General features: G+C 42.7%; 1 protein-coding gene across 2 annotated transcripts in view; it reads right to left on the reverse strand.

Annotated features, from left to right (window-relative positions):
• The window catches only part of C5_1H8orf34 (chromosome 5_1 C8orf34 homolog), a 1018772-nt gene that overhangs the window by 741028 nt on the left and 261960 nt on the right, over positions 1 to 15784 (reverse strand). For both annotated transcript variants that reach the window (XM_085605488.1, XM_085605487.1), the window contains exon 4: positions 7112 to 7240. In XM_085605488.1, coding sequence (XP_085461614.1) covers positions 7112 to 7240 — 129 coding nt within the window. The remainder of the gene's footprint in view (positions 1 to 7111; positions 7241 to 15784) is intronic.

Genomic DNA, 15784 nt, shown 5'->3' on the forward strand with positions numbered 1-15784 from the left:
GTTGCGACTCAGAGTTCTTAATCACTTAGCCTGCAGCAGGCAGGCAGCCCTGCCCAAGTCCAAGAGAATATTCAAATTAATAATAAAATATAATATATGTCATCATCATGGCCGTTCTAGTGCAGACGCAGTGTTGACTGTTTGCCACTTGCCAGTGGGTGGGCCGCGGAAGTTCGGAACACATACACTGATGTATTTGGGCCATTAGGCGGGCCGTGGAGCCGGGCTGGAGGTTCTGATGGGATAGGGGCTGTGCACGCGCAGATTTTTTTCACTTTGCCACCAGTTGCCATGCCCCAGCATAACCACCGCAGCTCCCCACGAGTCATCGTCGACGTTAAGTCAGCTCCGGCCCAGCCCGGCCCGACCGACGACATTAAGGGCAGAGCTGGGCAGCGTGTGTAAAGGCATCGATCAACTGTCTGGCAGCCAGCAGTACGTGTCTACAGACAGTACTGACGGTCTGGCACTGCTGGCTGACTGCGGTCTGGTAGCAAGCAGGCAGCACCACAAGGCCGCTGCCACCGCCTAATCAATCGCAGTACGTACGTACTAAGCAATGGCACACAGCTGTGCAGTGCAGCCAGCAGTGATTGTGTCCCTGCTGGCTGCCGACCAGCCCAGCACGAGTAACGGTAAGATTAGAAGTTAAGCACTTGCACTTTTAAGTTAAGCAGTAATTCTGTAAACTAACTAGTAGCTAAGCGAAGCCAGCTAACTAGGGATGCTAAAAGTGCTATGCCGTCACCGACCGTGCCAAAACCAACGTTAAGTTTTTTTTGGGGTAGCGTGATGATGGTCTGGCGGCAGTATCACCGGCATGGACCGAGGGACAGGAGACAGGCAGGCTGCAGCCGCTCACCTCCGGCGGCTCCATAATATATATACAACGATTATTAGGATCCTCATAGTCCGATGTCTGTGATTCATTCAGTTTCACTGTCTGAATGCCAGACCAGTGCATGCCTGCCTGCCTGGCCTAGTAGCAGCCGCGAAGCCGCCATGCCCTCCGGTCGTAGCGGTACGCTTACCTTAAGATAGCAATCAGCAGGCCTCGGACGGGTGCATTTGGCGGGCTCTCATAGAGGGAGTGGTCAGGTCTTACAGATGGGTGGTGGACGCATAGGCGAAACCTATTGGTTTTTGCCAGTGCTTGTATTTTTTGTTTCCGTTCCCTTTGGTTTCTCGTCCTCTGGCTGCCCTTTTGCACCTCCTGAGAGTGCGGGCATGTGTGTGTGGGGAGGAGGGGTGGAGGGGGCTGCAGTTTCGCACAGACTGACAGACATCTTGCTTGGAGACGGGAAATCTGCACACCAGACCTGGGTATGAGGGTCTCCCGGGGAGGGCTTGAGCGACTCTTTAGGGATGAAAAAATCACTTGAAAAGGAGATGTGAAAGTTGGCCCTTAATTGGGCCCTTAAAGACAAGTTCTGCTGGTAGATAGCAGTCACTGCTGCCAGGCACCAGGAAGCCATGTCTCCCCTCCGCGCAGTGCTCTAGCAGGGCCAAGGTGAAGTGAGAGGAGGAGTGCGGCCCCTGACCCCCTCTCCCCCTGGTGCGTCTCACGGCTTCACGGATTCATAAATACTGCTGGTTAGAAAGTGCCATCTCAACAGGTAATCAAGGAACCACCTCACCTCTGTGTCGATAACAACCAGCCCTGTCGTGCAAGCAAGCGTTTCCGACATCCGCGGATAATCGCAAACTGTTGCTGTCATTATTTCAATAAAAAGTCGTCACAGTAAAGATCATCGGCACAGTAAAGATCATTCACACCCATTCCTAAAAACATTCACTGAAGTCAAGTTCAATCAAGTTGGTGCCCTTCAGAATTAAAAATAAAAATATTAAAAAATAGATCAGTACACAAAAATCGCGTTAAACAACACTACCATACAAACACTTTCTCTATAAGAAATTCTACATTTGATAATTAATGTATTGGTAATACTGTTTACATGTAACAATCCTAGCTCAATGGGAGGCATGTGTAATCCTCTAAGACATGGTGAAAAGCCGTATTAACTGTTGTTAGGTTATATCCAAGAGAACTTTGTCTGGGGGACAGCCCTCGTCACTCCATTAAAGCTGCGCGTGTGCAGACCATGTGCTGTGGGATTCAATGGACAAGTCGTCGCACAATTTACAAACATGTCTATTTAATCGAATATTGTGCTGCGGCACCCGCGACCCATGTGCCGTTTCCATCCTGAAAGAGCATACAATGTATTATCAGCCTTTTATCAACTACGTTTCCTAAATACTTTGCCCACGTAAAGTCTCCTGGGAGAGGCAGAGCAAAAAAAGCCAAGCTAATTGTGAGTCAAAGCTCACAGAATAACTCAAATACAACCACAAAATACCCACCTTCACTTACACAAATTGTGCTCTTATTAATGCTCTTATTAACCACCCGACTCTTGAAACTCATGGTGTTGCAAACTGTCTCCCCCCACCCAACTGCAACTTATACCATCGTTCAGCCCTACATCCTCTTCATTCATGTAGCCACCTATACCAGGCCACACACAGTTTTCATAACTTTCAACCTCTTGCCCCTGCACCTTCTGAGGTGTATTATTTGTTTGCTCCCCTCACGTCTGCTGGGCTGATTAGACCTTCACAATGGTTAGACAACCAGGAAACCCCAATTGGGTGTACTGTGTTTTCCTGACCCGCCCCCACCACAACATAAAATCACCCAACATCACTGATCCTTCTAGCACCACAGGTTCTTCCTCTAGATGCTTACCACCTTTTCTCTCAAATTCAGCAGATATGCTTATTTGCCATGAAAGACGAATGCACGCCATCCGAATGATACAATGAGAACTCCTCCACCATAATGTTGCTGTGTGCAAGTACTCTGTCTGTGAGACCATGCTATCCTCAAAAGATCATCTCCTCTCTGTTTACTTTCTTTCTTGCTCTGCCTGAGGCCGCATACTTACTGGGCCCTTTCCACACTCTTCTCATGCCTGACCATCCATGTATTTCAAAGTTGTATCTTTGAACTCATAGACTGTTAAAAATGGCATGCCCTACCCCTAGTATTGTCCTTTCCCCAAATCAGCACACAGAGCACTGAAATTGTCCCTTTTCAATGCATTAGTGGTTTTAGCTAATTTATTCCAAAATTGTGCTTTAAATGCACTTTTGCTTTAATCTTTTTCAAAATGGTTCACGGTAACCTCCTATCAAAACCTTACTATGAGGAAGGCTCCCTTTCTGAAATTCAGATCAGGTATTATATTTGACTTTTAGCAGTGCCAGTTGAAGATGTGGGTGGAGCTAATAGAGTAAGTGGGTGGAGCCAGTGGAGGGAGTGGGTGGGGCCAGAAAAGGTGGGTGTGGCCTCCGACAAACATTTGAGCACCAGCACTTCATATTTTACAAATTAAGCACTGAGGAGATCTGATGGGAACAATTGTACCCATTTACAATTACAGGGCAAAAAGCATAGTAGCTATTTGTAATCCCATGGGAAAGACAGAGAGACCGAATAAAGCCTACCGCTCTTCCCATAGTCACCAGTAAAATCTCATTGACGGTCAAGAGCCTGTACCTTCCCTCCATGTCAATGAGTCAAGTATTACCTTGGCACGTGTCAGCAGTGAGTGGTACAGGCTCCACACCCCTGCTTGCTTTTTCGCTCTCTTCCACAATTCTCGCTTCCTTTGCCTTTCTAATTCCTACCTCTTCTTTTCTGAAAAGGCTTATTAGCACTCATATTGGACCACTTTCCTTTTAATTACATTACGAAAGCTTCATCTGGGGCTAAGACAACAAGGTCATATGGCCTTCTGGGCCATGATCTGCACTGCAAGAAATAAAGCATAGAGTAATTGTGTTCATTCAAAGAAGTCTGGAACCTTGTTGATGACACGAAGGACAATGAGGCTTTGTCCCTTGGCAGTTTGTTACAGGAATATTAAACAATTCATCGGAAGTACTAAAAAACATACAGAAGATGAGAGAAAGTAGCACAAGGAAGAATAGTACATGGAAATGCACAACATCCACGTGTGCCACAACCATTCCCTGCCCATTCACCATCCACTACTGATATTCCAAAGACAAGCCTTGCAGCCGAGGACGGGGCACCAGACTGAAGGGGGCAAGGCCAGAAACAAGTGAAGATGAAACAAGAGAGGAGAGGACTGTGGTCTTCATTGCATCCTGAAGCTTCTAGCACATCTATGGTTTTGTTTTCCACTATGGGCTTCATCAATAGTAGCCTGATCTTTGGAGTAGGATACAGGTTGCGAGGGTGGAATACTTTCACACTGAATAATGGGAACAACCAAATATTAACCCCATAATGAGGGAATAACAATTGAATAAGCAAATAAAAGGTACTTTTCTCCATGTCCTTTCAGATACCGTGCCCGATAACAGGCACTTGACTGCTGCCATCTGGCACCTTTTGGGTGGTAAATGGCAAAGAATGGATCACTGCTGCTGAGGGGTCACGCAGTTAGGGGGTTAAAGGAGCGGGACGAGTGCATAACAGAGTTAAATATTGTTGAGGATAGTAAACCGATATTTATGCGTGTGTCCTTACCTTCACAATATTTTGGTAGAAAAATTCTGATGACCATATTATTGAAGTTAGGTATTTAAACCTCGATATTCTGGTGGAAAACCATCAAATGGCTAAGTGGGGCATGTGGTTTGAGTGCTTACCTGTTATATGTCCCTCCATCCAGGAATATGTTTGAGACTTTGAACTTGTCCACTAGTGACTGAAATCCATTCTGACACACTCATCTGAGAAACCCCAAGCCTTGCAGACTATTGAAGAGGACAGCAAATGAATAAGCAAGCCAACAGTGATTGCTGGAAGCATCTGTGTTTTATGATAATTGTCAGCTTAAACCCCTGATTCTGCCAAACTGTCTTCCTACAGTGATAAAGGCGAGTCCGTCTTTTTGCTGTGTTCTCTCCTTTATGCACATGAGTGGTCTTGATCAAGGCTGGACTGACCACTTCTCGTATGGAGCATTTCCATGGGGGGCAGAAGCCCATTATGCTCTCCAGTTCCCTAGGGATATTGGAGAAAACACCATGGGAGAGAGAGAGGGGAAAAAACAAGCATTGACAAAGTCAATTGGTCTCACCTTGTCAATATGTATTCATAGCCGCTGTGCAGCATGGCTGAATGAAAAAAAATAATAATAATAAATAAAAGCACTATTCCATGACACCTCCAGCATTGACCGAGTCATAGGGCTTTTTTTTTTTTACTTTCAGCCATGCCCGCATAGCAGCCGGGCTGCTGTACAACATGATGGAAAAACAATGATAAAGTCAATAGATTTTGGCTTTGTCAATGCTTGTTCTGAAAGCAGTTGGTAGCAGTGTATGGTCTTCAAAGGGGTGCTGCCCATTAGATCTAGGATAATACACACATCCCTGAGGGGGGAGGGGTTTTCGAAATCACTCCCTGGGATGGTTGGAGGTGTCGTTCCACGGTTCATAGGTGCAACGCAAAACTGACAGTTTGAGTCCACTAACATCAAGTGGTTTTCTTTTGGTGTTATTTTTTTTTATTATTTTACAGTCCTGCGGTTGTATTTGTAGCACCTATATTTTACATTTTACTTTTGCTGATTATTATGACATATGCAACTGAGACGCGTGAATAACGAAGCAAAACAAGTGTTGGCTCGGCTCTGATGGAGTCCAGAGTTTGTAAAGGCTGGCACTCGTGAAAATGGAGTTGCGGCCGGGCATCACAAGCATGCTGGCAGCAGACAACACTGGCATGAGGACATGGGCGTCCGCAGGGAGGGGTAAGGAGGGGCGCTTGTTCCCCCCGGAGCACCCCTCCTTGCCCCCCCCCTCGTGTGTGTCAGCCCGGGCTGAGATAGCTTCCCGGGCTGGCGACCCTCTTGTTTGCAGCTGCACCCGAGTACTTCATAGGTCTTTAAAAGACCATTTAAGTGTTAACAAGGCTTTTTGTGAGGCTTTGTTGTTTTTTCACCCCTTCATCTCCACTCTGCCTATTGCTGGAAGAATTCCCCACTCCCTGAAATTTGGGCTCTAGTTGCGCCTTTGGTCTGGGACTAAATATATTTTCACCACCCCTTATGCTGTGCTCCGAATCCACTCTGAAACGGAAGCTAATTTCAATGCTTCTACCAGGCCAGAGAGTGGCATGCTTTGTACACCACGGATCACTGGAATTTTTATGTGAGGCTAACCAGCTATGAGTATGACTGTGATTACAAGTGCAAGTAACATTACTTGAGAGGCCGAGTGGATGTACTCAGACATTTCACGATGATCTGAGACTAACTAACTATATTGTGTACTGCTTACTATTGCCAATGATTTCGTACCGAAGCTTTCTAATGGAGTGGGTGTTCTCTTTGAAAGTAACATTGCATGGTCTGGACATGAAATCTCAATTGTAGTACAAATTGCGACATAGGTGAGTCCAGTTAGTGCAGTGCAAGCAAGAGAGAAGCAATAAGAGATAGAAAGCAAGGGTACTGTGTAAGCGTAGGCTGATTTCATAGGAGGTGACCTAAAAATATTGATCTTACAGAAGGTAACCAATCATTTGTTTGAAGCATTAAGGTAGTTGGTTGGACAGATACATATTCACTTCACATGCCTGGGGTATTTCTGTAGCAAGGATTGTGTTTCTAGTCTTAGACATGTCTCAATGCATGTGCTTACACATTTCTCATAGGCTGTGCCTATCTTGAAATATTAAACTTTTCGGCCAAGTCACTAAGCTCATGCAGATGAATTAATTTAACTGATGAGAATTCCATTTAGACAATAATTCTGCATAGAAATGAGTGTAAAGAAATTGATTCAGTGGAAGCATTCTGTGCTGATGTTTCGGTAGGGTGGGTAATTTACACAGTAAACCAGGTGAAAGTCATTTTACTTGCAGATTTATAGGTGTCAGAAGATTCAATGAAAAACAACTTCTAAAAACGGAACAAAAATCTTAACTAAACAAACATATCCAGAAAAGAAAATGATCAGCAAATATAAAGTAGCAATGTAGAATAATTATGTCATTCTCTACCAATGACTAATGGATAAATGTAAGTGCTTCCACGCCACAAAACACTTTGCATACTGTACTTACTGCGAGACAGATTTTCAAGGGCTTTCCCCAGCTTCTTACTTTCCTGAAGGATATGATTTAATTCATCAAAATCTTGGCTATCTGGTTTTGTCCTCCAATCCCACTTAGGATGGTCTATTGACCGAGGCACTAAAAGAAAGATGATGTTTGGATTTACAATGTAGAAAAGTAAACAAAACAACACAATTGAGTAAATAATGTTATATGGCAGGGTGGGACAGACCCCCACAAATGTCAATTGTAGGTATGCAGCTTGATCAATGGGTATTGGTTTGTAATTATGTAAGCAATAAAAATGTATGCTGGGCTTTAAATTACTGAAACGTTTCTAGATCTGAAATGCTCCCATAATGGAATAAGAAACCTAGAAGCTATTAAGAACCTTTGACTTAATTCTTCATTGGTTTCCAAGTCAAAATATGCCCTTGTAAATAGTCAACTCTTCTTGATTAATATTAATTTTATATCTCCTATAGCTTTTTCTTCAAAGAGCAAAAAACTCTTATTTTATTGCTAAATCAGCTCTCATGGAAGCTAAAACTGTATTAATGGAAATCTATTACAAGTAAATAGGGATAGTAGCTGCAACCCTTAGCTTGCCCTTTGATACCCTGTCATTGCCCTGGCTATCCATGGTCTTTGATCATGAACCCAGCAGCAGGAAAAGAAAGTAGTGCGCCTGCTCGCTTTCAAATGGTCTAACAGGATAAAAATCCTGAGTGCAGTGAGCACTGTGCCTAAAGAACATCCATTCTATATATTATCATGGTTCTAAACAATCTTAACAATCAAATATAAACAAATAAACAAATTGGTCTCATGTAAGAATTATTATTCATCAATTCTTCATGTAAATCACATCAATACATATATTATGTGGTGCGTATTTTCACACCATTGTACAAACAAAAAACCCAACAAGTTATTCATTACATTACAAGTATCTGGTGAAGGAAATATCTATAAACATGACATTAACAAATTATCATGTTGTTGACATAAAGCCCAATGCATATCAGGACTCTGGGGTCCCTTCCTCAGGGGAAAATTTTGATAATGCCTGTATAAATCACGTTGCGTCATTTACCCAGAGTCAACTGTTGACACGCGTATCTTTTGATGGCGCTTGAACCTCAAACGAACCCGTGCCGAATAGTGCGTGACACTTCTGCTCTCGTATCATTGTATTTGTTCTTGATATCGTACTGCTAGACTCGGACGTATAAGTTGTGGCGCGTATTCAGGTTCCAATATATCCAGTTCAGAATACACACTATTCTGCACAGGTTCGTATGAGGTTCAAGCGCCATCAAAAGATACGCGTTTCAACAGTTGACTCTGGATATATGATGCAACATGATTTATAAAGGCATTATCAGAATTTACCCCTGAGGAAGGGACCCCGGAGTCCCAAAATGCATTGGGCTTTATGTCAACAACATGATAATTTGTTAACGTCATGTTTATAGAAATTTCCTTTACCAGATACTTGCAATGTAAAGAACAATAACTTGTTGTTTTTTTTGTTTGTACAATGATGTGAAAACACGCACCACATAATGTATGTATTGATGTGATTTACATGAGGAATTGATGGATAATAATTCTTACATGAGACCAATTTGTTTATTTGTTTATATTTGATTGTTAAGATTGTTTAGAACCACAATAAGATCTAGAATGGATGTTCTGTAGGCACAGTGCTCACTGCACTCAGGATTTTTATCCTGTTAGACCATTTGTTTATGATTGCATGTGAGGTCAACACAATGCAGCAGTGAAGCACCCTTAGTTTAGGCTTTAGTGAAGTGTGAACAAATTGAGAAACAACGACACCAGTTAGGAGTGCTCCTCTAACCCCCAGATTTTTTTACCTGCTCGCTTTCAGTCATTACCTTTCTTTGTCCTTCCCCAAACACCTCATGGACGACACTTCACAAATATGCCAGGGGTAGCAGAAGTGACCTCACGTGCCCTTTGTACTTCTATTTCACTCACACACATGATTACACATACACACACATTCGCACAATCTCTCTTACATAAGCACACTCAAACACACAAGCACACATACAACACACACTTTGTGAATAAGGCCTAATGTTCTGGAACTGACTTCTGCTACCAATGCATTTAGGTGAATCAACAGCCATGTGTTCCTAACTAATTCACCCAGAGTTAAAGTTGTTCTTTGAATTTGGTTCTGTCCAGTCTCCTTTGAGACAACAATAAGTATAATGCACAGACTCTAGAAAACATGCAAGGAAATCGATCTCCTTCCATATTTTCTTGATCAGTACAACCGATCTGTAGACCTCTGCAATAGTTGTAGAATGCTAATCAAGCACAGCCACATATTTTCTATTTTTTAAAGCTAAGTGCTCAGCTCACAAAGTTAAATTTGCATGTGTAAATATAATCCCATTTTGATCTACTACTACAACTAGGAGTAATTCTACACCTTTTTGTTTACTATTCACCATTTCTAAGTGGCGATTTACAACCCCGTTTAGACTCACGGCACCATGACGGAATGTATTAGTTTAAAGGAAGAATTAGTAACTTTCCACCTGTTGGTGGGGAATCACTTAAGAGGAAAGAATAGGAAAATGTAATGACATTTTTTCAATTAAAAGATATAAAATAATAAATATAAAATAATTTAGAATAATTCATATTGACCTGGGACTAATACAATTACAACTTTAGTTATGTATTTCATTAATGTGCATCTGTTTTAAATTGTGAAAAATAATTTAATACGTGTAAGATATTTTTTAATTAACTACTTAATTAAAAAAAAAAACAAGAATTCTAACTAATTTGAACATTTAAATATGTAGAATTGATGTTCTGTGGATGTTAGTTAAATTTCCTGCCTCCACTGTTTTCCAAAGGAGTGTGTTGCAGTACCAGTGGTTGGCCAAATTTGGTGCTGGTCTTGCTCCAAGGCTAGGCTGAGGTACATTTAAGCCTGTTTTGACACTAATTGGGCTGTAGCAAATTTACAAGCATATTTGGTGAATTTGAATGCTCTTACTGTCTTGTGGGTTTTTATTTTGTATTAGAAGGTCCCTCTGTACACCCCTCCTAATTGTCCTTTAACCTCACTCATTTTGGAGTATTTATTCAACATGTTTCCACCAATCTCCCGGGTTCCTCATCACATTTACTACAAAATGAATTTTTTCGTGTACAGAGATCTCCGCCACCGTGGTAGAGATCTCTGTACAAAACTATGGGAATAACAGAGGTTGAGATCTCCACCCATAGGGTGTGAATTGCATTTGTTAGTAAATAAATAGTGCTATTGGAGTACTCTTTACATACTCCAAAATACAGGCTGTGAATCAGGCCTGAAGTGTTTATATTTTCAAATGTCAATAAATGGCACTCTAGTTAGGCAAAGGTCCTATGTGCAGCCCTTTGCACCATATCACATAGTACAGACAGGGGACCTAGGAATGTAGGATATATTTGCCCACTTATTTCTAAAACATAAAATGATTTTAGACTGCATGTTTTGCTTTGTTGAGCCATGTCCTGCTGAAGGCCTGGGCCAAGTGTTGGCTCAGGAGAGGAGATTTCCTTTGATGTCCTGGTGGCTAAATTGGAATGGTCAGCAGTGGATTTGGGAGGGAGGCAGAGTAAAGCACCTCTACCAGCTGAGACTGGTATTTTTTGTTTGATGGAACTCTGGAATAGTTGTGATTATACAAAACGTGACATCTAATGTACTTAAACTAATCACTTCAAATGCAAAACTGTAGATGCTGTTTGGGACAAAGAGTTATGAAGGAAAACCAAAATATTGAAAATAACCCGTTAATATTTCATTGCATATGTATTTTCCACAAGCAGCAGAAATTCTACAGGCAGACCATAATTCTGTTTACTCTGGAAAGCCTTGACCAATGATCTCCTTATGCTTAGAGCTTCTTCTATGAACTGTGACAAAGATTACGTGCTGCAATTTAGAAGGGATTCTTCAAAAACTTTAAACCCACCTGCAGGTCTCTTCTCCCTCTCCTCTCTCTTCCACCTTTCCTTACCTCATTAACCCCTCTACTAGAGTCAGGTTCTGAAGATACCAATGTGTCACTCCTCACCACAAATGACATTAATTAATTAATGCATGGGTTAATTTGACTATCATTTTGGTGCCTGGTACCTTGTGAAGGTGGGTCTATATACAAACTGTAGGGCTTCTCTAGATCAGAACTCTATGCTATATTTCACACGAGCACATCTATCACAAACATACTTGTGTTAACCTCCAAATTAATAAGATTTGTGCCTTTCTAGATTTTATAACAAGGTCTAATGCAAGCTCTTCCATGACTAACTGCGTGATATTGAAGCAGTCTCTTGAAAAAGTGCTAATGTTGCACCACGGGTCGTGATTCGGCCAGCGGTGCTGCCAGCCTCTTCCTTGCAGGCTGCGATACAGCTCGCGGCGCCTCCATCTATTTTTTGGGCACGTCACGGTGATGTGCGGCGGCCCGCCATTGCTGTTTTGGCGTCATGGGTGCATCCTGCGGCGCCTGCTCTCTTTTTGTGTCAGGCACGCCGCCTACCTACGCAGCGGCCTGTTGGCTGACAATTTGCATGACAGGAATGCCACAGCTCTGGTTTTTGGAGCTGCGGCTTATTTTCACATGTTGAGGCACTATATTATTACCTTCCTTTCACTGGATATATATGTCCTCATGTCTTCTTGGGGCCATCTTGCCCTCCCATGATTCCATATTTTTCTTCCCAGAAGGCCTTGGGAAGTATCTGCTCTTCCCAGTCAAGATGGCGACCTTCCTATTCCGTCCACTATCCTTTTCCTTATCCAAGATGGCGGTTACTTACTTTCTGTTTGGTTTCTTCCTGTTTGGTCACTTCCTGTTTGGTCACTTCCTATTCATGGGTATTGAAAGGGCTGGATCCTTCATTCCCTTGCGTTGCAACACTCTTCGCTCCAGCTGGTGTGTCCTCGCTGCTGTTGGTATCATGTGCTCCTGCCTGGTGAATCTGTGATTTCTGTTGGCCTACCTTGTTCCTAATTTGGCCTTCTATTCCGGTTCGGATTCCTGGCCTTCTTTTTCTCCTTCTGGAGGTTTCTTTCCTTCCTCTTAATTCCTGGAGTTCCCACTTCCACCAGAGGTTTTCCCTATGGGTTTTTTCCCCCTTCGGACTCCTTTTGGAGGGCATGGTCTGCTTTGGCTATTTCATTGTCTGCTGCACCGTGGCTATCAGAAGGGGTCACCCTTACCTCGGACAGACCAGAACCCTCAAGAAGCAAAGTCGAGAATCTCTCCAACACGCCAGAGCCGGTAATAACATCACAAGTCTTGACAGCTAAAGAGTGACAAAAGAGAGAACAGCCACATCCACTCATTCACATTTTATCACAGAGCATTACTAAACTTATTATTGTCAGAGCTGACTTTGTAAAAAAAAAAACATTTGCATTCCTCGGTTGGAAAAAGAAGGAACACTCTAAATGGATTTTTTTTAAAGGTCTCTCCTTAAGTCTCATGGATTAGAATAACAGTCTGACTATTTCTTGCTCAGAAATTCAATTTTCAACTAACCTTCCTCAAAAAGAACTGTTTCTAAATTTCAAATCAAATCATACATGGAGTATGGTGTAGTCATCCATGTGACACATCCGAGCTAATGTATAACTTCAGAAGGGTGTATTGTAAAAGGGGTCACGGACAGGTATACGTGTAAAGGATGTTCTATGGAGAAAAGTGTCTGTTGCCTGCAGGACAAACTCCTGAATCATGACTGCTGTGTACTCTCGCGAGAGAAATGGCACGCCTGCATGACGCTTTACTGGAAGGCGCTGACTTGGCAAGCCTCCACTGAGAGATCCAAGGCTCTTCAGGCTAGGAGTAAACCCATACCTGCTCTTAGATACTTCATCAGCTGTAGCATAAATAAGAAGGAGATCCTTAGAATGAGGGGTGCACCAAATGTCTTCTGTAGCAGGTCTTGGTGCAGACAGATTGCAACGCCCAAAAACCTGTTTTGATCCTGATGTTATGGATCTTCCTCAAACGTCACCTCCGAAAGTGTCAGTAGATGCAGAACAGGCATTAGGGCAGACTGTAAAACAACAAGCCTAAGAATTACAACTGTTACATAAAGAAAATATAACCTTACATCAACTGTTGGCTACTAAGAAGTCTAATGTACCCACAGTCTCTACTACCACTCCTTGTTATCCTGGAGATCCCAATAAGTTGAAAGAATTTCTGGAATCCTAAACAGTATTTTTTGCCTTCCGCCCAGCCCAGTTTTCATTTGATAGAACTACGGTTGGGTATCTGATCAGTGCCTTGTCTGATCCTGCGTTGGCATGGGCTGCTCCTTTGGTAGCCTCAGACGATCCTCGGTTATCAATTTACATGTCCTTTCTTGCTGCCTTTAAACAAATGTTTCAAAGACCCGGCTTGGAAACCTCAGCAGAAGAAGCCCTGTGTGACGTCCAACAGGGGAACCAGGATGTCCTGCAATACATCACGCACTTTAGACAACTAGCTGTAGAAACCACTTGGGTGGAGCGAACATTAGTCACTCTTTTTCACAGAGGTCTACGAGAAGACATTAAGGACGAGTTAGTGCAGTCTCCCTGTGCTGAAACCATGACTGAACTAATGGATCTTGTGCTGCCTGTTGAACATCGTCTCAATGAACATCAATCGGAAAGACGAAAATCACGTGTCCATCCACATACAGGAACGACACAACCTAGTGCTCGTAGAACACTAGTTCCTATATCCGAAACACCCTCTTCATCAGGAAAAGCACCAATTCAAATAAGCATGACCAGAGGACCGCTGTCCGAGGCCGAGTGAGAACACAGGAGAAGACAAGGACTGTGCCTATATTGTGGTGCTTCTGGTTATATGATCCGCAATTGTCCAACCCGTCCAACAAGACAGTCAGAAAATGCCAGATCCCGTCCTCTGTAAGAAGGGAGAGGATGGGATGGTCAGCAATACCTTCAATCTGCACGTCTAAAGAGACCTCAAATTCGCTTTTTCTTCTACCAATGTTCCTACGGTTGCCTGATGGCACTAAAGAAAGCATATTGGCACTATTAGATTGTTGAGCCAGCGGTATCTATTTGAATGAAAGATGGGCTACAGAGAGACAAATATGCCATATTCCAAAGGAGACTCCAGAAGAAGTACATTTAGTAGACGGCACTCCTCTTGTTTCCGGACAGGTCAAAGAAATTACCCCGTCACTACAATTGACTTTTGGAAGACACCAAGAGTATTTATCCTTTGACCTGATAGCCTCACCTAATCATATCATGATTTTAGGAATACCCTGGCTGATCAGACACAATCCTTACATCAACTGGGAGACTATGAATATTTCCTTATCATCGCATTTCTGCCAACAATTCTGTTATCCTAGTGAGGAATACTGGTCCCCAAAAGAGATGCCTATAGTAACACAAGAAGCATGTATCTCTGTTAACACCGTCCAAGGTGTTCCTAGTCACTACCAAAGCTATGCGGATGTGTTTCAGAAACCGAAGAACTTGAAACTGCCCTCTCATAGGGAGTTTGATTGTGCTATTCCTTTAGAGCCCAGAGCAATAGTACCTTTTGGAAGCGTGTACTCTCTTACTGAGCCTGAGAAGGAAACCCTTAGACAATATCTTGAAGAAAACCTTCAAAATGGATTAATCACTCGGTCCTAATCACCTGCTGGGGCACCTCTCTTCTTCGTACCAAAGAAGAGAAAGGACCTTCAGCCTTGCATAGACTTCAGAGGTGTGAACAAGATTACTATCAAGGATCGTTACCCTTTAACCTTGATTAAAGATATCTTGGAGGCTGTTAGAGGAGCACAAGTCTTAACCAAGCTAGACCTTAGGGGTGCCTACCATCTCCTTTGAGTCAAAGAAGATGATGAGTGGAAAACAGCTTTAAGGACACCCTTGGTCATTTCGAATATCGAGTTATGCCCTTTGGACTAACCAATGCTCCATCTATTTTTCAACGATTCATGGATAATTTGTTCTACGTCCTAATAAATCAAATCGTTGTTATATATCTAGATGACATTTTGGTCTATTCAGTTGCTTCTGTGTTACATTTTACACATGTTGTTCAATTCCTAAAAAGACTACATCAGAACAATCTCTTCTGTAAGCCCGAAAAAGTGTGAATTCGATAAGTATGAGGTGGAATATTTAGGGTACCGAATCAACAAGACAGGTATTGCCATTGATCCACAAAAGGTAAAAGCTATTCTAGATTGGCCTTCGCCTTCATCAATCAAAGAAACACAATGTTTCTTAGGCTTGACCAACTTGTATCGCCAATTTATCGATAATTTTGCCCACCGTACAAGTTACATCTCTCAAACCTTAAAGAAAATCTCCGGCAAGGATTCAAATGGATCAAAGCTGCTGAGAGAGCCTTTCAGTCATTGAAACAGGCATTTACTCAAGCTCCTGTTTTACGTCATCCAGATACCTCAAGAAAGGTTGTTGTAGAAACAGGTGCATCAGACAGAGCAATAGGTGCTGTGCTTCTACAACAACAAGATGACAACGGACTGGAACATCCAGTCTTCTACTTGTCTCATGTCCTGTCAGACTCTGAGAGGAACTACTCTGTTCTCGAGCGGAACCTATTGTCCGTGAAGTTAGCC

This window comes from Triturus cristatus, chromosome 5_1 (genome assembly GCF_964204655.1).
Source record: "Triturus cristatus chromosome 5_1, aTriCri1.1, whole genome shotgun sequence".
NCBI lineage: Eukaryota > Metazoa > Chordata > Amphibia > Caudata > Salamandridae > Triturus > Triturus cristatus.